Genomic DNA, 22,652 nt, shown 5'->3' with positions numbered 1-22,652 from the left:
TTCTTTTTTTTAAATTTAACAGACCAAAATTCCAAATATTAAAAAGAAAAATTCTGCATTATCTTGGCTAAATTTGATGAATTCAAAACTGAGGAGCTTGCATAAATTATTACCTTCCTTGCTGAGTAAGCATGGTTTAAAAAATGGAAGCATTTGAGAAGAGGATGATATACTTCTATGCTCTCCCCAGAGATTAAGCTCTGTCCCATTAAAAAGATTATGAAAAGAAGTCACAGTCATTTGCATTTCTGTAACATTTACCAGGTTACACCCTGGTGAGCTCCTAAGACGCCTCCTGACAGCGGGGCTTCGGGCCCTTTTGAGGCTGATTCCATGTAGCTTCTGTTTAATTGACAGTAAGTGGAACAGGAGTCCTCTCCACATCCAGTCTAAGAGGTACTAAAATTAAATTCCACCAAATATGCAAATACTATCATTTGATTCCTCTGTCTTCTTTCTCACAAATATTTGATCAGCGGTATAATAATGAGCAATGAAACTACGGTTCTGATCAACTTCACTCAGTGCAAGTTTTTTATAAAATGAGAATTTTGGCATGTGGTGGACTATGACAGTGACGGCATTCTCCCTTTCTTAGTGCTTATGGGCAGGCCATGGGAGAAAGTAACAAGAAGAGTAAGGTAGTTTGTTAAATGAAGGTGAAAAATGTATACAGAAAATTATTGTACCATGTTTCTAATTCAGCTCAGTATCTTGCAAAATTATTTTTTGTGTGTCTATTTCCCTATTTGTTTTGTTGTTAATTAGTGGTTTTACCTGAGATTAACTTTAAATAATGTAGCCTAAATTGACTACTGATAGTATTAATTTAAGCACACAATAGAATATTCTCTCAGTAATTTGACAAATTATTTTTACAAATCAATAGTTCTTTCTTTGGTTGCCTAATAGGACTTGTGCAGTGTTACTTGAATTTGTTGTTGATTAATTTCCTTCTCTAATTATATTTCTGTTTTTTTTTTTCATGCATGTTAAAAAATGCTAGTTCTGCTAGTGTATATATAAATAAGTTCCATTTGCTTCCTTCTTGTCCAGGTATGCACTATTGCCTTCCTAAGGCATTACATGTACCTAATTTGCATTATTGAAAAAAAAAAACGTTCTTTTCCTAACCTTTCCGTGGTGTTAATCCATTCTCTTGTTCTGATATAAGAATATTCAAACCAATTGGTAAATAGTGCAATGAATAATATAATTTAGTATATCTCCTTATAATATAATGCAGTGAATATAGTTTTTATTACAGTATTTTTTTTATAATTACATAAAACATGTCCTAAAGGAACGAGTAGTATAATTTGAACTATAAATTTCTTCAGTTCTTTTTTTAGAGAAAGAGAAGTTGCATGCATTTTTAGATTTTAAAAGCCTAGGCAATAAAATAGCTCTATGTTGCTGTAGACAAAAATTTATGTCACAGGAGATGCCTGCACACAGGCTATTCCTGCTAGCTGTGAATAGTTCATATCTTCTTAAAACCCTTGTAATTAAAGAGATATTTTTGTATCTTATTATATTTGATATTCCAGTCAAACAAATATTTTTGTCCTTCTTCTGAAAAAGAATATATTGTAAAAAACAACAAAAAAAAGTAATCCTTCTCCTTTGTCTCTAAAGACGTCTTTACAAAATGAAATTGATTGCTTTGGAAAAATTAGGGATTGCAAATTATTGCATCCTGAAGTGCATTAATCAACACAGTCACTTATTATATATTTAAAAAGAAAGAAAATTTTGAGAAGCAATCGCTTATTTCATTGGGACATTATCTCAACTTGTTGCAACGTGTGTAAATATTTTGGGAAAGGACTAACTTGGACGTGCTCACCGAAATAACCTGAATAATTACATAATGATTTAATTAGCTATATATTTTTATCGAAACCCCAAACAAAAAAGACTGACTTCTTCACTTGGGGAAGTGGATAAAATGTAGAATTGACAAGAAAATAAAAAAAATTGATGGGGACAACTTTAAAAATATTTCTCCCTTGTTTTGTGGTTGGCTGGTACTACTGAGAAATTAGCTCACCAGAGAACGTAATAGGCACCATCTTTTCCTTGACCTTTGGTTCTTTCTCTTCAGGGGCAGATAGCTTAATTTACATTCCGGAAAGTAGGCCACTTCCAAAAAGATGCTGACCACTATGTTCAGATGACTACTCCGTGCACTGTATATATAAACTGTTGTTTTTCCTAAGTGCCATCGAAGAGGGAGTTGCTGCCTCAAGTTTTTTTTGTAGTGAACCGAGTGACGCTGTGTAAGAAAATATATATAAAAAAAAATGCAACAGACTTAACATGCTGGCTGTGATGTAATGGCACCCCCATGTCAAACACACCATGGAGCAGTGCTCTCCTCTATGCATAGTTCATGAGTTCTGACCGAGCTGATTGCTGCTGTCTTTCTCCGTATCAGGACCATCTTCCTCCTTACGAAGAGTAGGAGATAGGTTGGTTGTTCAAAGCAGATCATCTTTAGGTTGAGATACCTGAAGTGAGGATGTCTCTGCAGAGAGCTGTATTTTTTTATGGGGTGACTCTTCTGCAGGAACAGTACAAAGAGACTGAGGAATAGCATTGGTCATAAAATAGCAGAATGTGGGAGACCCTGGATGGGTTCAAAGGGAGGTTTCGGTACTGGAGGCGAGAGCTTTTACAGCACTAGGGAGCATGTCATTGACAGGTGAATCAAATGCGGTCGTACAGTGCACACTGGAAAAGGAAATGGATGTAGCTGACCGGGAGCATACAGATTGCTTTGAAGTAGGGACCTTTATTTGTCTTAGTTTATTAAAACTTAGAAATGGCACTTTTTTATGGTCATTTAGAAGATATATTTGGTCAAGATGATAATTGCTTCGTAACCACAACTCTTAAAACTGTTACAGCAACTCCGAGCCAATATGAGAGAGATGGAGAAACTTTGTTTGCGAGTCCGACAGGAAGACATCCCTGTTCTGCAGAGAATGATAAATCCAGTGAAAGAGGAAGCTTCATCTGCCATAAGGGACTTCCTACAGCTCCATTCTGAATCTGCAGAAGAACTTAAAAGGCAACTAGAAGGGCAGGAGGATGGCTCTTTAACCAGATCTGTAACTGTAGGAGGAGGTAGGAGAATTTCATCTCTGTATCTATTGTATCTGTATTGTTGTATCCAGTGAGCATTTTCTGACCAGATGCGAATGAAGTAAACTTAAGAGAGATCAGTTGAATAATAATAGTTAATCAAGAAGTAGATTTTCTTTCCCTACACCACACTTTTCTCATGACCTGTTGAGTTTTGATAAGTGGAGGACACTCTAATTAAGTGTCTTAAGAAACAGAGTAGGCGTGGCCTTCCATGAAGAAGATCCCATAGCCTTGGATCTTGAAATTGGAGACAGTTCCTAAGAAGAACACTTTGTGTTTCACTGTAGCTTGACTTCTTTGCCGCCCATGCAAATCACTTAATCATGTGCAAGTAATCATTTAGGCCATTTTCATTGAATTAGTGCTTTCAACATTGAAAAGAAAACAATTTTTATATGACAGAAATTATGATATGCCACTGCTGAAATGTGTGGAAAGGTGGACCAAGTCTATATATAAAGGAGAATATCTCTTCCTGTAGCATTTAATCTTGGTAACTGACAAGAAAGCAGAAAATATTATAAATCTGTTGAAATAAAAGATTTTGAAAACACATTATAGAACAAACAAATCAGACGTTTGCTGTTTTTCCCTCCTTTCCATACAAAACATCTTTCATTCTTTGTTGTACTATTCTGTCTTCAGGGGAAGCACGCACTATGCTCTGGCACTGGCTAGCATTCTCTGCTAATAATCTGTGAGAAAGTTGATTATGTAAGAATTAAATCCTTCTACATAATAGTAATTAGATTGATTGTTGCAGTAGCAACATTGTTTAAAGTTGTTTGGAAATGTCATGTCTTTAAAAGTGAAAGTATTTTCAGTCAATGTCATTGTAGAAGAACCTGCCATCCCATTTTATTTCACGGCCCTTCTTGTTGCTATATAAAGAACTACAGGGACTGTTTCAAGTGTAATTAACAAGCAAGGAATTCTAACAGGGAGAAAAGTGGATTTGGAAGACTGGGCTTGGTTTTGAGAACATCAGGTGTAGTATCAGGAAGTGTTATGAAAGTCAAATTATATCAAATATGCAATTCATATATTCTTAACAGACCAGTAAAAAAGATTGAATAAGCTTTTGACATATGAATTTTGCCTGCTCTCAGCGCCTTCGCTGTCTTTTAGCTTTCAGATATTGTGAACTGATTATTCAGGAGTTTATCCTTCGTGGGTTTCCAAGTCTGGCTATTTGCTGCATCCTCCCCCTCCTCCAAAAAAAGGAAGATAACTTAGTTATTCTCTTGCAGTCCTCCAGGATCCCCTTAGTACTCTCCACAAGTTCTCAGAAATATTTGAACTTTCAGCGATTGTTTCTTAAATACTCAAGAATGAATTTCATCAGACCCTCAGGACTTGAAAGCATCTAGATCATCTAAATATTTTTAACCTGTTCTCTTTATGTTTCAGCCTATCTTTTTTGTTTGCTTGTTTTCCTTCTTGTTAAAATTAATTGCATCAAGTATCAGATTACAGCTTCCTTTTTTGTGTAAGGACTGACTTCATCTTTCTCTGGGTCATCATTCTTTCTTTACCTGGCACTGCACCTACTTATACCTCCTTTGTCTTCCTCTGATTTTTAATGGCATTCATGAAAACTGCCTTGCTACCATTTATGCCCTTGGTAGTTGTAATTTATTTGTGTCTTAGTCTTTCTGATATTAACCTTCCACATTTATATTATTGTTTTGTACTCATATTAGTTGTCTCAAAGTCTTGACATCCAGGGTACTGAAGAGTTCTTGCTGAATTCATAATTCTTTCCTATGTTATACGTTTTCCTCTGTGTCGGGACAATTTGCTGTTATCTTCAGTATAGTCTGTTTTATCAGTGTCTGCCAGCTCTTCTACATTCTTTTATCCTTTAGGAACTTCTTCCCCATAACTTCTATTAATCCATTTGCTGAATTTGTTAATACTTCTTTTGTGGGGAGCTCATTGTCTTTGGTCTTACTCTAAGGTTTTAGAATGGTGAATTCTTGTATTCAGTGATCCCCATCATCCGTATTAGCCATCGCTTCCAGGCTCTTTGTGAGCTCTTCTGTGTTACAATCAGAATAAAATTTAAAACACCTGTTCTCTCGGTAACTTTCTGCAGTTGTCCTCAGTACATTCTGGTATTTTATTGGAAAGGCCTTGTCCTGGCTTATTGCTTTTCTAACAGTTACATGGATGGCAAACGGGAACTACAGTTTAATTTCGAAGAACAGGACTGTTTTTTTTTTTTTTTTTTTTTAATCTAAGATACCTTTAAAATATGGAGGAAATTGAGCGTAACCACACTTTAAAAAGAAAAGAAGTTGATCGTATAGATTGGGATGAGAAGAACAGAAAAATATTACTGGAATGACATGCTCCTACATGTAAGCTGAAGAATACAGAAATAGCTCATCCCATTTAAAGTGAAACATACAGTCAGGCAGACAACTAAATATAATTATACAGGTTTTTTTTAAAAAGTTTGCCTGACTGTGAAAGCAGCTCTGTTGAATTGCTAACACAGATGCAATATATTGCCTATTCTTTCGTGCTTAGAGGCTGCAGTCCTGAAAGCAAATCTTGGCTGCTGATCTTAATCAAAGGAGCTTCAGTATGCCCATTCTTTGTAGCATGTTGCTTCCCATCTGGTGGGGAAGTAAGGAGTTTACAAATTCAGATTGCCCATTTAGAAGGCATGTCAGCGAAATGATGTAGTTCCTTCCCCCCCTTCACCATCCTCAGCTCAGATCCAATAGAAATGGAATTTAATTGCATTTTAAGCAAATATTAACAAAAGGTCAGGTTCTACTCTTAAAATTACTGAAGTCTTTTAACCAGCATATTGAATCTTGCAGAGCATTAGATTTTTATCTTGAGTATAATGAGGTGCGAAGCTGCTCTTTGAAATCTTGCAGAGGTGTTTTGTATTACTGCATTTCTGTGGAGATGCTGTAAGTGAAACTGGTGCAGTCACTTCCACTCTCAGTTCTATTAAAATTGGTTAGACTTGATAAAACATGAAGTTGTGAATATAAATTTCTTACTCATACTTTCAGCCCAAATGTTACTTTACCTTTTTTTTACCCTTCTTAATCTTTACTTTAGATCTTTGAAGTGAGAGAAGAATTTTCTTGAGGATGTTTCTTTTCAGTAATTTTTAGCTATTAGAAAATGACAACAGTGTAATCTGACTGAAAACTTAAGTTCTCCTGGTTGTGTGCCATTCAAATCTTCAGTATTATGTATGTATTTTTAGGAATGTGCTCTTCTGCAGTAGGTCAGCATAGCTTATTAAGGACAAACCAGAGCAGGGAACATAATTTGTAAGGAGGCAAATTTGCTTAATGAGTATTTTGGTGGTTTTTTTTGATTTTTGAATTATGAATACTTTAATTTCAATCACCTTAGCATGCATGTGGCTGATTAGGGAAGAGTACGCTTTTCTTGGTAGAAGAAACTGGATTTTGAAATAGGATTGTGAATGATTGAAATGGAATAAAATACTCAAAACCAATGTTAAATGTCAGAATATTTAGCAAAATTGGTTTATCCAAAAATGCATACACTTTGATACGGGATTAACTATATTGAAAAGGGAAAAGGAGTATTTTAGAACTGCTTATATATCATTAGTTATGACTGGCGAGGTACGCTGTGCTGAGTGCACCCCAAAAAAAGGGCCAGCCATACCCTGGGGTGCATCGGGCATGGCAGGGCTACCTGGTCAGGGGAAGGGACTGTCCTGCTCTGCTCTGCGCTGGTGCAGCCTCACCTCGAGTATGGTGTGCAGATTTGGGCACAACACTATAAAAAGGACATAAATCTATTAGAGAGCATCCAAAGGAGGGCTATGAAGATGCTGAAGGGCCTGGAGGGGAAGACCCATGAGGAGCAGCTGAGGTCCCTTGGTTTGCCCAGCCCAGCCCAGAGCAGAGCAGGCTGAGGGGAGGCCTCATGGCGGCCTGCAGCTCCCTCACGAGGGGAGCGGAGGGGCAGGCGCTGAGCTCTGCTCTCTGGGGACAGCGACAGGACCCGAGGGAACGGCATGGGGCTGGGACAGGGGAGGGTCAGGCTGGGGGTTAGGGAAAGGGTCTGCACCCAGAGGGTGGTCGGGCACTGGGACAGGCTCCCCAGGGCAGTGGTCACAGCACCGAGCTGCCGGAGCTCAAGAAGTATTTGGACAACGCTCTCAAGACACAGAGTTCGGTTTTTGGCTGGTCCTGTGTGGAGCCAGGAGTTGGGCTCAGTGATCCTTGTGGGTCCCTTCCTACTCGGGATGTTCTGTGATTCTATGACTGTAATTAATCTGATGTTATAGATCAAAAATATGTTCTGGAAGAATAGGTGGTGACTGTAAAATCTAAAGTGCCTTCTGTGTCTGGATTTTTAAAGGAAGAGGGGTAAAGATAATTAGAAAGAAAAACAAGGCCCACATAAAACACTACATCACTTACTCTACCCTTGTTGCTCTGCTTTTCTGTGTATTTAGTAACTATAGCTGAGTATCGGCTTCAGTGTTAGAACTGTATTGATCTGAGAGTAGTAAGCTTTGGTCCTTGCTGTATTTTGAGATACTAGGATAAAAATGTTGAGAAATGGACAAATGTAATGAAAATGCATCATTTTTATTTTATCTTAATTCCATGAATAAGCATGCTCTATTACTGAATTTTTATCAAGAAATATTAATTTATTTTCCATTGTTTGTATCTGTTGCAGTAACAGTCATATAATATTATTACAGTACCTTGGCACATTCATTGTTTCAAAGGAAGACTTCAATGTAATATTTACACTTTAATACTGTTAGAACTATCTAACCAGTCTTCCCTCCGTTAAGCTTTGATACTAACCTCCCAAGAAAGTAAACATCAGTGTCCTGTTAAAGTAGCTGTCTTCCTTCAGAAATTGTAGTTGTCTAAATTAGCATGATCTTTGCACCGTGTTTACATACATACATACGTTCTCCAGCCTGCCTTTCATACTCTCAAGCTATTCCTTAATCCTTGCTTATGATAAGCCAAACTTGTTATTCTTAATTACCACTGAATTACTTGTCCATAAATATTCACTTGTCCATTACAGCCGTAATGGCTCAAGGCAGGGCTCTTTGACTGGAGGAGGTATGTGCGTCTCTGTTCATTATATCTGCTTTCCCCATTTTTTTCCACAGTCTTTTACATTCAATCCAGTTGATTTAGAAAGGAAGATGCTTAAGAATATCCCCTTTACGCTGCTGAGCTTTAAATGTTTGCCATCCTTGCAGTACTGTTACGCAGTGGGACAGAGCACTAAATGTTTGGCAGCACATTGCCTAGTTCTCACTGCTTTTACTTCAAGAACTTTTTCCTCTGGCTACTTTTAGACCCAAATGACTGACAATCTAACTGGTAGCATAAAAATCAATCATAAAATAAATAATTGTCCAGCTTTGGAAGTGAGGTGTTTTTATGTATTGTATGTAAATGAAGGTTTTGTCCCAAGCTGTGTTATTCTGTAAACTTTTAAAGCTCAGCTGATATAAAAGCAATTAACTGGGCCTAAATTCAGCAGTGTAATTTCTTCATCATTCTCAGAACCGATTGTGAAAGTGCGCTGTTAGAAATGGACCCGTTTCTTTGGCAATAATTTCCTTTTAAGAAACTGTGTAGTGCTGTGAGTGAGACTTTTCCCAATGTGAGAGTTTTCAGGGCTGTTGTTAAGCTTGAATTAGATCAAATATCAATTTATTGATGAGAAACATTAAGAGTGAGAAAACTTGCTTGTGTCACCTGCAGTCTGATCAAGTGCATTTATTTGTAAACATCATGTTTTTCATTCAGAAACTTTATATAACACGGAAGTGAAGGATGGGTCCCAAAGTTTAATCCAGATGTATTCTCCCCTTCCTGAAATACCTCAGAATGAAAATGCAGCTGAGTCCTGGGAAACTTTAGAAGAGGTACGCTGGAACTCCCTTACAGCTACCTTGATGTTCTTGTTTTCAGCAACTATTACAAAATAACATTTGGTTTTTTATTTGTAGGACTTGATTCAGCTTAGCCAGTTGGTGACTGAATTTTCTGTGTTAGTCAATGTAAGTATTAATTCTGCATTCTCTATTAGATAGAAACTTGTAAAAAATAAAATAAAAAGAGTGAATGGATAACACCTAGATGGGAAACAAAAGAAGAGCAACACTTCTGTCCATAATCTGAACCCAGACCGAGCTAGCTGTCTCTGGATAACAACAGAACAGCAGAATGACACTAAGTGAATTTATTCAGTCCAATATTAAACAAATTGAGATTTCAAAATCCTAGTTGCTGTCAGGAACTTCAGGGAGATGCCCATCACTGAGCGAAGGCAGAGCAGTGTCCCCACAGTTAGCTGAGGTGCCTGCATAGAGCTCCTGTCTTTGCTACTTGGGACCCATGGTAAACATGCATCTGGTTTCAAAGCCTGAACGTTTGATGCTTTCCAAAGTGGTAGCTGGTCCATATAATTATTACAAGTTATCTAGCACTAAATTGAAAGGTTTTCTTTTGGTTTTCAAGTAGTATCAGAAGAGAAATGTTCAGAAGCGTTAGTTTAACACGCATAACTGCCCGTTATGGTTAGAAAACAAATAGCTCTTCCTTCAGTGAGCTGTTGCTACAAATACGTTCCTGGTTGCCCTGTTCATTCAGAATCTGTCAAGGTAAAATTCTGAGGAGACGGTACTCTTTTATTTTAGCACTAGTGATGGGTAATTACTCCTAAATTGTCATCACCAGAGCAACAGCTGATGTTCTGGCCAATGCCCCTTGCCATGCGCTGGACCTCAGAGGAAACACTGCAGTGCCAATTCATTCTTAACATTTCTAATTGTAATCACGAGGACAGACTTCAACAGACCTCACTGCACAGGTTGGATGCTTTCCAGGAACTTTTAATCTCTGAACTGGGAGTACTAGGAAAAGTCTGAAGATTCCCTCACCACTACAGTAACCTTTCTTTACCTTTATAAACGTGGCTTTCAAATGGTTTGCACCTTTGTCACCCCCAGTTAGTTCTCAATGTTTAATTCTTCCTTTGCTAACAGGAATTTAGACAGTTCTCATCTGCTCGGAGAGTCGTGTAATCTCCTTGCCCTTGGGTTAGGTGGGATAGGTGAGATAGCTTTTATCCTTTCTGCCGAACCTGTGCTACTTCACGTACAAGATTGGTTAGGCTGGAAAGGGACAGATTTTTTTATTTTTTTTTTTAGTAGCCTGTTCCAGGAGTGGGCTTTGCACAGAACCAGCATTAGCTATACTAGCAAGTGTCTGGAGTGTTTGATGGCGTGGATTAGATGGTAGATGAAGATACCAAAGCCGGTCTCAGCAGTTTCTGAATGAGAAAGAGGAAAAAGTTCGGAATGCCTTTTATTGTAGGTGAACATTAGCCATGTCATTATTCTGTAGCATAAAATAGCCTGAGTGCTGCTGAGACTAAAATAAGAACAAAGAAACCCACAAAACCCTCTGTCTTCTGAGGGAAACTGCAGGGGAATCTGACTGCGTCTAGAGAAAGGATGGATGTAGTATTTTTTTTAAAGTGAAAGAACAGTGACATATAGAGCAGTAGCAAGTATATTTTCAGTAGCCACTATCATATTTGTAAAGTTAAGTCGCTGTTTTATAATGTCATACTTAAAGATTTTTATTTAGATTTCTTGGTATTGTATAGCGCTTTGTTTGCTGGAATTGGTACTGATCTTATAAATGCTATCTATATAATTTTTTTTTGAACATGAAGCTCAGCAGGAAACGAAAATGCTAGTTTGGATTGTTTTGCCCTTTGGAATGCAAGTTCATCTATTCACAGGAAAGATTTAGAAATCATATGTTATGGGTTGTTTTCTCTAACAGTAGCAACACATTGTGTAATACTCGCACCGTATTATTACTTGATAGTTAAGCTTTTTTTAAAGCAAGTTTGTATTTTCAGCACAGTTTATCAGATACTATTAATGAACCACCATTAAGGCTGCATGGCTACAGTGTGTGGCAGATGAAAGCGGCTGTGGGGCCCTGATTACAGGCATTAAAATGGTGTGTATTGGCCCACTGCTGCTTCCCAGCAGGCTACCTCACTCATAATTCCTTTGCATCTAGTCGCAGCAGGAGAAGATTGACAGGATTGAAGACCATGTCAACAGCGCTGCTGTGAATACTGAAGAGGGAACCAAAAACTTGAGGAAGGTAGGGATCTGCTCCTGCTGGTGAATCAATGGTACTCTGCCTCCCAGCAATCCTCTGTATTAACCCCATTGATCTGCCGTCTTTAATGCTGAGGGAGCCAGCAATTAAGGAAATAAGGAAGAAATGGCCCACAGGTAGCAGGGAAAAAAAAATCAATCTCTTGTAATTTTCTATCACATCCAGGCTACTAGAAAATACCTTTTTTTTTTTTTCTGCAAGTCACATTATATGATATTCTGATGCTGCTTTGGTGCACCTGCAAGACAAGAGCATTCAGCGATTGGCTCACAAGAATCAAGTGAATGTGGGGCAACAGGCTGATGATGGCATGCAATTTCAATTTATATGATGTCAGTGAGAGTTCCTAATAAGCCACAAGCCTGTATTTAGGCGTGTTATTGAAAAGTCTGAGCATTTTCTCAGTTTCTCATTTGATGTAATGATGGGGATAAGGTAATAAGTAGTATATGTAATCAGCCAGTAGCACGTCAAAAGATCTGGTACCCACATGCATACGAGAGCTCTCTTTTGAATTGGTTTCGGTGCGTACATGTGGGATAGTACATTTTTTTTTTAAATACTAATTTGTAAAGTGTATTTATCACTGAGCATTCAACTCATTGCCAAGAGCGATGAAGGGAAAAATGCAGAGCACAACAGGGAAGTATCCTAACTCTTTTTTTTTTCCTCTCTCTTTACAGGCTGCGAAGTACAAGCTGGCAGCTCTGCCTGTGGCAGGTGCTGTCATTGGGGGCGTGGTGGGGGGTCCTATTGGGCTCCTTGCAGGCTTCAAAGTGGCAGGAATTGCAGCTGCACTTGGCGGTGGGATTTTGGGCTTCACAGGTGGGAAATTGATACAAAGAAGAAAACAAAAACTGATTGATCAGGTCTCTTCCAGCTGTCCGGAGCTTTCTTGCCAAAGAGCCAAAAAATCCAGCTGAAGTATAGGTTCATCACGACTAGGAACAAAAGTATAGTAGCCGTGCTAATGACAGACTTGCAGCCTTACGCTTTAAATACGAGGCTGGGTTGTGTGAACTTGTGTGACATTTTGCCAGCAAGTACTGTTAATGTGGGTGGGGGGAAACGGTCATGTCAGAACTTCAGAGCTTCCTCTTTTCAGATGTGATAAGTTACATCAGTCTTTTAAGAATTACCTGGGTAACTTCTTTTAATTACAGAATTCTTAGGCGAGATACATGCACAGCTGTAATGATGGATGACAGGTGATTCATGCTGATTTGCACAAAATGTCTTTCAGACGGTACCGAGGGAGAGCCTTGGAAAACCCTAGTGCTTTCCCATGAACACCACCCAGAAGCTGGAACTTATATTGTAATTAATTATATTTTAATCTAATGCCTGTCCTCCAGAGACAGGGAAATAAGCTCCCATCCATCTTTCATGTTCAGAGTACTACAAAATTTACTTCCCTTTATCAGAATTCCCAAATGCCTCCTGTGTGTGCCTGTTCAAAACTTGCACAGGGAAGCATTAGGTGCTATAGAGTAAGGTTAAAATGGTGGGTGAGCAATGTGGAGAAAAAATGTGTGTATAGCCAGCATCTGTCTGAATCGGCCAACTCAGATCAGCATCATCATCAGTTTTTCCCATTTTCATTTTTTTTTTTTTAATTTGTAAACTCCCCATTTGCTCAAAGCGTAGTTCAATCTTAGCCTCAGAAGCAACCCTTGAGGACTGCCATCAGAGAATACTCGTTTTTCGTGGCTCTTCAGCTCCTTGGCACATCTCAAGAGCATTGCAGACGGAATGAAGTGCCAAACCCTAACCCTTCTGAGCCAGAAGCCTCAGCTTGCTGCAGCAGTGCTCCTGGGTAGATGCTGCTCTCGCTTCTCATAGCCTGGCACCGGCAGCACTCCGGTGGGAGAGCTAAGTAGCTTCACTGGAAGGCGGTGCTGCAGCAGGGCCCGCTCCCTCAATCGTATTTTATCCCTCAAAGGTACCATTAGGTGCCAGGGGAGAGGGTGGTGAAGCAGCGAGGCCCCGCGAGGTACCTGTTAAATGGTGCCCCTGGCAGCTGACCAGATCCTGGGACTAGTTTGAAAATGGCAACCTGATACTGTTTGCTTCACGATAAGTAATCCGTGCTTGTTCAGGTCAGCTGCGCACCTCCTGCAGCCTGCTTACTGCTGAGGCTTCTGCTCCCTCCTGCACTGCATGGCAGCCTCTCAGCCTTTTCAGTTGAGCGTTTGGGACATGCTGTACTGTGAAGCCTGCATAGGGTTAGGTACTGTTTGTAGTACATGCCCCTTATCCTTACCTTCCTTATTTTGCTGCTTAAGAAGCCCTTTGCTCCTGTAACTTCTGTTGTTAGGTACAGGAGTGCTACCGTTTTTATTTTCACCTAAGCTTCCTGTTCAGCACGTGGTCCTACCTCCATCCTTGCAGGACGGTTCCCACACTATTGCTGCTGCTGTCAGGAGGAACAGAAAGGCAAGTTGGGAAGCTGCTGCTTTATGTTTTTTTAATTGTTCAGTTCATCCTGAGCGCTGCAAGCTTGCTCGAGCCCTGTTTTATTAGGTGAACACTGAAGTCAGTGTTCAGCGCTGAGGTTCCCGAGCAGGGAACACGGTACAGGGAAGCATACCTTTTAGAAAAAGCTCCCTTTTTTAACCACTGCTTTGATAGCATCATTGGAAAGAACCATCTGCTAATGACAGATGATAGGTTTTTATGCCTAGGGACACTGTAAGCAACTGTTAGTTACAGCACAAGTACCTTTTTCTGAACAGTTCTTCTGTATTACTTTTAAAATATGATTGAAATTGCTATCAGTCAGAGCATGGCATCTATTTTAAGTAGGAATGAGGCTCAGGGAAGCAATGTGTACAGGAATAGTTTTCACGAGTAATCACGAACATTGTCAAAACTGCACGTGTTAAAGCCGCAGTGCCTACATCTGTAAAATCAGCTGGAGTGGAAAACATGACCCGAGTAATTCAGCTCATTTGCGCCTGTCATGCAGAAACCCTTTTCTTTTCTTCGGATGTAAATACATTTAATGAGTCTGTAACAACTTCACCCTATGGCTGCTCATTCCCGTGATTGGTAATTTCTACAGTTAAAGGAAGAAACTAAGGAAGAAGTTCTTAAATAGAAACTATGTTTGATCCTTCGTATGATTTAAAAAAAACAGGTCTGCTTTCCTACGGTACAGTGCTAGACCACGTGCATCTAAGTGCCAGCAGCCACATCAGAGACGTTGCAGGCTCTGCCCTCTCCTCCTGAAGTGGACTTAATGCCAGGACAATCTAAAGTCAGAGCTGAGCTACTGCTACAGCTTACACAGTCAGCTTAGTATGGGCTCATCTCATAAAAGATCTAGCACAAAAACTATTCTTCCTCCTTGCGTCTTTAAGGAAGCAATTTAAAAACATTGTGTATACACTAAACTGGGGAGGCTGTTATTTAAGCCATGATTTTTAAAATAGATGGGTTATTTACATATGTGAAAAAATACGGGCATCTGAGTAACAGAACTAGCATTTAAATTGCTAGGGATGTTAGTCAGAAGATATGCAAAATATACATAATTCTTTCAGACCAAATAAAAGTTTTTGCCTATCAGACTGTGTAGCATTTATTTATAATGTCACTTTTTATTTCCTTTCAGCATCTAAAAGCTTAATCCTTCAGCAATTTCCTATTACTAAAACAATTATGTTACGAACATTTAGGAATCCTGTACTGAGTTACCAAACACACACTTCAGCTATTAAAATATTTACATTGACTAAAATTAACACGAGTTCCTCAAGTGTCTCAGGCTAGATGCTAACTGGTACAGAAATCAACTCCTGGAGTTTAGTTAAAGACAGAACTTGGAATGATTTTGTTCTGTGTGGGGATAACACTAACGTTGTTTGACAGCTTCCCCTGATAGCCTGGAGAAGCGTTAAAGGGGTGGTTAGCTGAGCACTGAAGGGTTAAGACCAGTGACACAGATGATCAGGAATTGAGGGGCTCAGTTTGAAAGCTCACATTTTGTCCAGCGCTCCCTGCATGACACGCTTGCTCTACCTACTTAAATTCCTCGTATCATCGGATACTTCAAAAGCTTAAGCGATGCTGACCACCACGTTAAGTGTAAGTAGACTTCAGCTGTTCAACCTTCTGCTTGCAAATAGGAAAGTCACTTAGAAGTCAGTAGTCCATCCAGGTCAACGCTTACTGAGAACCCAGGAGAATCTGGTCCAACTCCGACAAAGACACAGTGAAGTGACTGACATAAAACTGATGCATCTCTCTGTCGACCTGGTGCAGAGATGCCGAAGCTCTAGGAACACAGCCTTACTCAGAAAAACAAGTGTGGATGAAGAAAGGGGGCTGGAGGTGGCACATCCTTCCCTAACCAGGTGAAAGCACCAGCCCTCGGACCGCTGGTTGCATGATGAAGTAGCATCTCCAGGAAGAAGTTCAGTCGTCTTCCACCAAACAGCACTCGTAAGTAAGAATCCGAAGGGAAAACAGGAAACTCAAAGGAGCAAGATGAGCACTTTAAGGCACCACCTGGGAACAGACTGTGATTTCAGATGCCCTAACAACTCAGTTCTGGAAGCAGCGCCTGCAGCAGATAACAAGTGGCAGCCTTAAAACCCTTCCCCTGCTGCCATCTTTGGATTCCAAGGGGAAGGTGGTATGAGTCAGCTGCCACTAGTGCTCCATTTGGAGTGAAACATACGGGAAAAAAAAGCTCTTAAACAGCCTTGCACTACCCTTTTAGCTACCAGTTCTGCATCTGCTCAGCTTTATCTCAGTGCTGGTCAGCGCTAGCACCTGTCTCCTCAGAATCGCCCCAGAAAGCTCCTGTGCCTGAGGCTGGAGGTGCTTCACAGAGCAGGCTCTGTCGGGATCAGCTTTCGGCACAGCTGCACAGGGCCACGTGGCTCTTCTCAAATAGCCGAGCAAGAATCCAAGAATAAGCAATAACTAAGGCAGAAGACAACAGGAGTAAAACAGTTTGGAATGGCTGTTTAGCAGGTAAACATCTGCCAGGAATGCTGTTTTAACACTTGCATTAGGTCATTTAAGACATCAGACATTTAAGAGTGACAAAACAAAAGACAGCAGTGCACTCCTAGTCCTCTCCTGCTTTGAAGGGTTTGTAACATTTGTGTTCCTGTGACACAGTTATGTGTACAGCACAGTAATTCCAGGAAACCAGAGCAGGTCAGTGCAGCCCTACCATCCAAAACACAGCCATCGCCATTACAACTTTTCCTTTCCTCACCTGGTAATAGCCAGAATTGTTTAATTGCTTGAACATTTAGACCCAGTAAAGCACCACACGAGATTCTGTAAAACTTTAATTTATTCCCTTCCCAAGTATCCAGAATAGAAGACCCTCTTAAGTTGGAGAAAAATGTGACAAAGAAAGAGATTACCAGGATAGCTGTTCACATGAAGAAGAAGAGAAAGCACGTACTACCGAGATTACACAGAAAACAACCCAAAAGTCCTATTTAATGGGATAGTGCAAGTTAACAGCATGTCTCTGGCAAGGATACCTTCATTTGGATTATAAAAGTTTTACAGAACAGAGTTAGATCAAGAGTCTGGATGGGTCTCTGGTATTTTACTCTAGCATTAGGAACGTACTGTTTGAAAGATGCTGTACAGAATGACCCACCAAACAAATGTATTTACAAGCCTGGGGAGAAAAAAATTATTTTTCAGTTTATTCAAAATAAAAATACACATAGAATTATGAAAATATAGGTTTACTATTTCCACCACACAGAAGTCAATGCTGCTGTCTGAAAGGCTTGCAAGATCATTTCAAGTTTTTAAAGTTCATCTTTTTCCCTCAATAAGGTGTACCTATGTTCACTGGGTGCCAGCTTCTGGAATGAACTCTCTGGTGGGCTGCTTGCTAAATCCTGAATTGCCTGAAAAACAGAACAAACCGTAAAATCACTCGTTACACATTTTTTTCATCAATTGCCTCCATTAAATGAACTTCTAACAGTTAGAGGAGCGCACAAATAGCCAGCATTCTCACAAATTGAGCTTTTTTTGGAGCGGGGGACATATTAGAAGTCCCAAGTAGGTAAATACACATCCACACACATATTAAGTACTGTCGGTTAAGGACATTTCTTTTGTTAGCAGATCTGAAAGGTAACTACCATCATACAAGTTTCTGTACGAGTGACTTAAAAGTCTTTCAAATGCACCCTACTATAGATTTATTTGAGTATCTGCTACTTGCTTTGAAGGTATTTTGGTTTGTGTTTGATTTTCGGATACCAGGGCAGAAGTACAATCGCTGCCAAAGTATTTTAAAAGTAATTTCCTGTGAAAACCAAAAAAAACCCACATGCAACTCAGGGGACATGTATGACTTCGGAGAGCAAGCTCCAGCTTAATTTCCACCCAGTATTTCCATTGCACAGGCATACACATCTTCCACAAGATGGCAGGATGCCATATAAAGATGAGAAAGTAAACAAACCTAGGAAACTAGATCGTGCCCCTGTTCTCCCTCGGAAAACGCACACAAGAGCCAGTGTGCAGCTCTCGGCATCGAGCCTCTGCCCAGATGTGCGGCAGAATCCAGGAAGTCGGCAGGCTTCCTCCCTCCCTGGCCAAACTTGCTCCACATTGTACTGGCCTCGAAGTATGCCTAGCCCCAAGCCGACTGAGCAGCCTGCGCCTCAGTCTCCTGCTCTGCTTGACACCGTTTCCTCCAGCTCCTCCCACTGACCTGAATTCAAGTTGCTCACTGAATTCTTGGGAAACACTGGAAGTTACCAGTTAAATGAACTAATAGGGGGAAAATTTGGCCTTCGTGTTTCCACAGCCAATCATCACAGTCAAAAGCAGTCATACTCCCTGCCCAAGGCGCTCTCTCCCGTCTCCTATTCCACAGCCAATGTGCTGTGTCTCCTCTCCAGTGACTGCAGCTGTGGATCCCCCTGGTCCCTGAACTTACTTTCCATTTATGAGTTTACTTGAGCAGCCTACACATGGGTAAGGTGTTAGAACAGCAAGGGGCTCGGCTTATTTCAGCATCACCAATGCCTGCTGCTGTTCTGAGGCCAGCTGCTCACAACCACGCTTCGGGGCCAGTCACCCACAGAGCGCCGGGAACAATTCCTGACTCAGAAATCTGCAGGCTTTTCGTAGAATCACGGAATGGTTTGGGTTGGAAGGAACCTTAAAGCCCACCCAGTTCCAACCCCCTGCCATGGGCAGGGACACCTCCCACCAGCCCAGGTTGCCCAAAGCCCCATCCAGCCTGGCCTTGAGCACCTCCAGGGATGGGGCATCCACAGCTCCTCTGGGCAACCTGTGCCAGTGCCTCACCATCCTTACAGTGAAGAATTTCCTCCTAACCTCTAATCTAAATCTATCCTCTTTTAGTTTAAGACCATTCCCCCTTGTCCCATCATTATCCCAAGGCACCCCAATACGAGGAGAAAGGGTCTCCTCTGGGACCAACATGGCTCTTCGAGGGCTAGACAATATAACATCTATGTCAAAATGACTGTATAAAAGCAATTATTTCTTTAGATAGAGTCTGAGGTAACGAGAAGGTTGCCTGACAGACTTATATTTGCATTTCCCAGCATGACACCAAGTGCATGAGCAGAGGGGTGCATCATGGAGACCCAAGACTGAGTAAGACACAGACTGGGCTGAGCTGAGGGAATCAGAGCTAGAAAAGTCCTTTCTTTTCGGCCTACTGGTTAAAGTTCAGCACTGAGGTGCTGAGTTTTGTCTGAAGAAGGATCTGGAAGTTATGTTCCTGAAGAGATCCCAGGAGTGGCTGCCATGCATGTAACTATAATCATCTTTAAGAAGAATAGTAAGGAATCCGCACTGACAAATGCAGTCTGTGACTACTATTAATGCCACTTTTCATCTGTATTAATAAAAGTAATAAGCCCCATTACCACTTATCACTCCTTAGTTGATGCTCTAATAATCTGCCTCCTGCTTGGACTGGTGACTACAAGTCAATAAATACAACAACCTATGTTTCCCCTTAGAAGCACCCTCTCAGTACGTTACGTGGGCTACAATGCGTTTATGGTTTTATATCCATAAGTATCAGTTTTCCCTAGTGAAAATCAAATGAGAACGTAACAGCAGCTTTACAAGCTCAAAAAAGTTGTCTAGACCAGGATCTTTCAGTGGAGAAAACAGATACTCTTACACTCCTTCTTTTATACAAGGAAGATAGGTAGTGTATTTCCGTATTTCCCTCTAATGCTCTCCCTCCCTTTAACCAAAAGAAGCCTTTAACGCAAGAGCAAAGCAGAAATGACAACATTATGTTTCTATAACAGATTTCTCTTTCAGAAATAAAGTACAGCTATGACTAGGAAAAAAAACAGTCTTCATTAAATTGCCAAGTTACATGTGTCTGTTGTAACCTTACCTGACCAGGTGCTACATCAGTTGGATCAGGGCCGTGATGAAACTCTCTATGCAATTTTCCAGAATGCAAGTCTAGTACAAATTGCTTCAGTTTACCTGGAACTCTGGAACAAATTAAACAAACACCCACGTGTTTATTAGAAGTTAAGTCCAAACACAGAAGACAAAGTGTACTGTTTAGAGTAGCCAACTTCTGTTCATCTGGCACACTATGTTCACTTTCAAGGGATTAATAGAGGACAGAAAGCAAATGGTTTGTTAAGGTATCCTACCAGCTTCTTTTTCTTTCCACTGTCTCTCGAGAACACAGCAAGTATTTCATCTTTTCAATAACTCCCACCGCGTCGTACTAGCCAATAACTTCATTGTAGACTCACTTCAGCTCCCCACTAACCATAATGTAAGGGAGAACAGCAGGCTCCAAGTGCACAGTTTACAGATACAAATGACAGTTGGGTAGCAGTATTGACAAAACATCTTTGAAAGGTTCTCTACTGCCTGAGTAACTGCATATACACTAGAGATAAGCACTAAGAGGATATCAATTTAAATCTAATCTGAAATCATCTACTGTCACCCACAGCAAACGTGCTAAACTACAGCATCCGATTTTATTTGCGAGATGTCAAATAGACTAAAAAGCTTAAAAGGAGGAGTTGATCTAATAAGCATCAAGGATGAGATTAAAAAAAATCAACACGAGCAGCACACGTGCAATCAAAAGATTGCTTACGGAGCTAAAAGATGGAGACAGGTTTAGTAGGGAGCCCTTCATTAGGCCAATTAGGGAAGTGGGACAAAGTGGGGTGAGGCTGGCTACCAGCTGTATTCCAGATCATTATTCAACTCTACGGACAAAAAGTAGCGTAAGGCCGAGTCAGAGGGTATCAGCGCAGCAGTGCCGCTAACTGTAAGCGAGCGGTAGCACTTTGAGGGACCTCTTCCCTTCCTAGGCAGGATCAGGAATTAGCGCTGAGGTAGAGAAGGGCGTTCATTTCAGCCCAGCTGTACAAACAGCAGGATCGCTGCTCCTTGGGCTCCTAGGAGCCTACGGGTCAGCCATGCTGCTGACAACATTCCTCTCCAACCTCTTCTCCTCCCCTAACGCAGCAAGGGCATTTGGTGCCTACAGCCCCTTGTAGCTCCCCAGTTCTCTCTGAAAAACTCCAGCTGATTTGTTGAACAGTCCCTGTTATCACTTCCAACCTGCAACAGCAGGCTGAATAGGGCCAAGTGGCCAAAGCAGGAGGAAAAAATGCTGCGTGAAGGTCTGATTTGCCTCTGAAGTGGCTGTTCTCCAAATCGCAACTCTCTAAAGAGGACAGCAGCAATACCAGTTGAGGAAATCAAAGTGTGGGTATCCAAACCCTACAGGTTGGTGGCAGCAGTGATATTACAAGAAAGAAAAGTCTGGGGAAAAAAAAAAAGACCAGAAAAATGTACTAAAATGGCAGAAATCCTCACAGGTGAAGAAAAGTCTTAGCATTAAGATTTTAAATGATCTCCAAGCACTCTTCATTTCCAAACCGTTTGTTACATACTTCTAAGTACCAGCTCAATCTCCCAGAGCAAGACTGAATAATTATTTATCACCAAGCAACTGTCTCCAATCCTGACATCTCTCTCATCTTCATTTGTATGTAACAACTGGTATACAAACAGGCAAGTAGCTGTCATTATTCTGATAGTGTTTCACAGAAACAGAACGTGTAAAATACATAACGTGAAAGTCGAAACTAAACATCTCTATTACCCCTCTGTAAGAGATAATGATTTATTTTAGGACTGTTTTCAAAGTGACAATGAAAAGAGCGCTTTAAAAATGCAAATTACACTTTTTTTTTTAAAAGCATTGACATATGCAGTGAACACGATCTTCTTCCAAAGAAATAGGAACAGGAAGAGAAAAATAATCACTATGATTTTCAACATGCATAGCTTAAGGTATTTGAAAAGCACTATTACAGTTAGTATTACAACAAAAAAAATCGAAGGACTACACTTTTAGCCTGTGGAGAATTATGGGGAAAAGGTGAGTTTGAACTCTCCTTCCAAACAAACATTTCAGGTAGGAAAATGCCTGCTGGAATGGCAGAATTAGACAAGGTTATGCTGACACTGCATGTTAAATCTGAGCTTTGAATCCTTGGCTTTGACCAAAACACATTATAATTAAAATACTCTGAGTTTCCAAAAGTAAGAATGGGCAAAGATTGAAGTCTCAAAGCCCAGACCCCTAACCAGGGCTTAGCAAGCAGTGTATATGGAGGTATCTCCTTTGAGACAGAAAATGGAATTTAACACAACCTGAAGACAAAAACAGAACACTTGCAGATTTCTTCAGGCCCCTGAAGATGCGTACACATCTTCACTCTTCAGCAGAACTGGGGAGAGTAAACATCTGCTTCCTATGACTGCTTTCAAGGCAGCACAATATGAAAAGACAGGCTGATGTAAAGAGGAATTATCAAAGTGGTATTTCACTTAAGCACCCCCAACGCTTCTCTCTCATGTATTTTATTGAGATAATCTGCCACTGATCAACTGTTTTACACGCTGCACTTTGAAAACTTCAGAAACCCAGGCAATAAGGATTTCTCTGCCAACATTCCAGGCTAGACTAATGCAGGAAGTTTGGGATCACAGAGCAGGAAAAACCAAACCAACAGGCTTCTTACACAGGGCATTTTACAATAATCATTGCATAACAGCAGTTAGACATTGTGTGTTATTTTAAAGCTTTTAGAGTTAATTGGTACATCTAGAGCGACGGTAGTAAAAATACCACGCCAGGTTCCAAATACTTAACTATTAAGAAAAACAGCAAAACTTTGAAAGAGCAGCCGCCTTCTAAAAACTTAATGTGAGATTCTCTTCTAACATACAAGCAATGAACTCCATTTAAACAAA

At 40.4% G+C, this 22,652-nt stretch overlaps 2 protein-coding genes across 3 annotated transcripts in view; one reads left to right on the top strand and one right to left on the bottom strand.

The window, feature by feature from the left end:
- Positions 1-14,924, top strand: part of STX17 (syntaxin 17) — a 33,725-nt gene extending 18,801 nt beyond the window's left edge. For both annotated transcript variants that reach the window (XM_066992692.1, XM_066992691.1), the window contains exons 4-8: positions 2,913-3,132; positions 8,955-9,073; positions 9,158-9,208; positions 11,250-11,336; positions 12,038-14,924. In XM_066992692.1, coding sequence (XP_066848793.1) covers positions 2,913-3,132; positions 8,955-9,073; positions 9,158-9,208; positions 11,250-11,336; positions 12,038-12,277 — 717 coding nt within the window. In that variant the 3' untranslated portion in view covers positions 12,278-14,924. The remainder of the gene's footprint in view (positions 1-2,912; positions 3,133-8,954; positions 9,074-9,157; positions 9,209-11,249; positions 11,337-12,037) is intronic.
- A 1,726-nt stretch (positions 14,925-16,650) lies between these two features.
- ERP44 (endoplasmic reticulum protein 44) overlaps positions 16,651-22,652 on the bottom strand; it is a 52,483-nt gene continuing 46,481 nt past the window's right edge. Inside the window, 2 exon segments of the mRNA XM_066992689.1 lie at positions 16,651-17,245; positions 19,744-19,846. Of these exon segments, the coding sequence (XP_066848790.1) occupies positions 17,144-17,245; positions 19,744-19,846 (205 nt within the window). The 3' untranslated portion in view covers positions 16,651-17,143.

Source organism: Anser cygnoides, chromosome 2 (assembly GCF_040182565.1).
Source record: "Anser cygnoides isolate HZ-2024a breed goose chromosome 2, Taihu_goose_T2T_genome, whole genome shotgun sequence".
In the NCBI taxonomy this organism is placed as follows: Eukaryota; Metazoa; Chordata; class Aves; order Anseriformes; family Anatidae; genus Anser; species Anser cygnoides.
The sequence above is the reverse complement of the archived record's forward strand: the minus strand, read 5'-3'. Positions and strand labels throughout refer to the sequence as shown.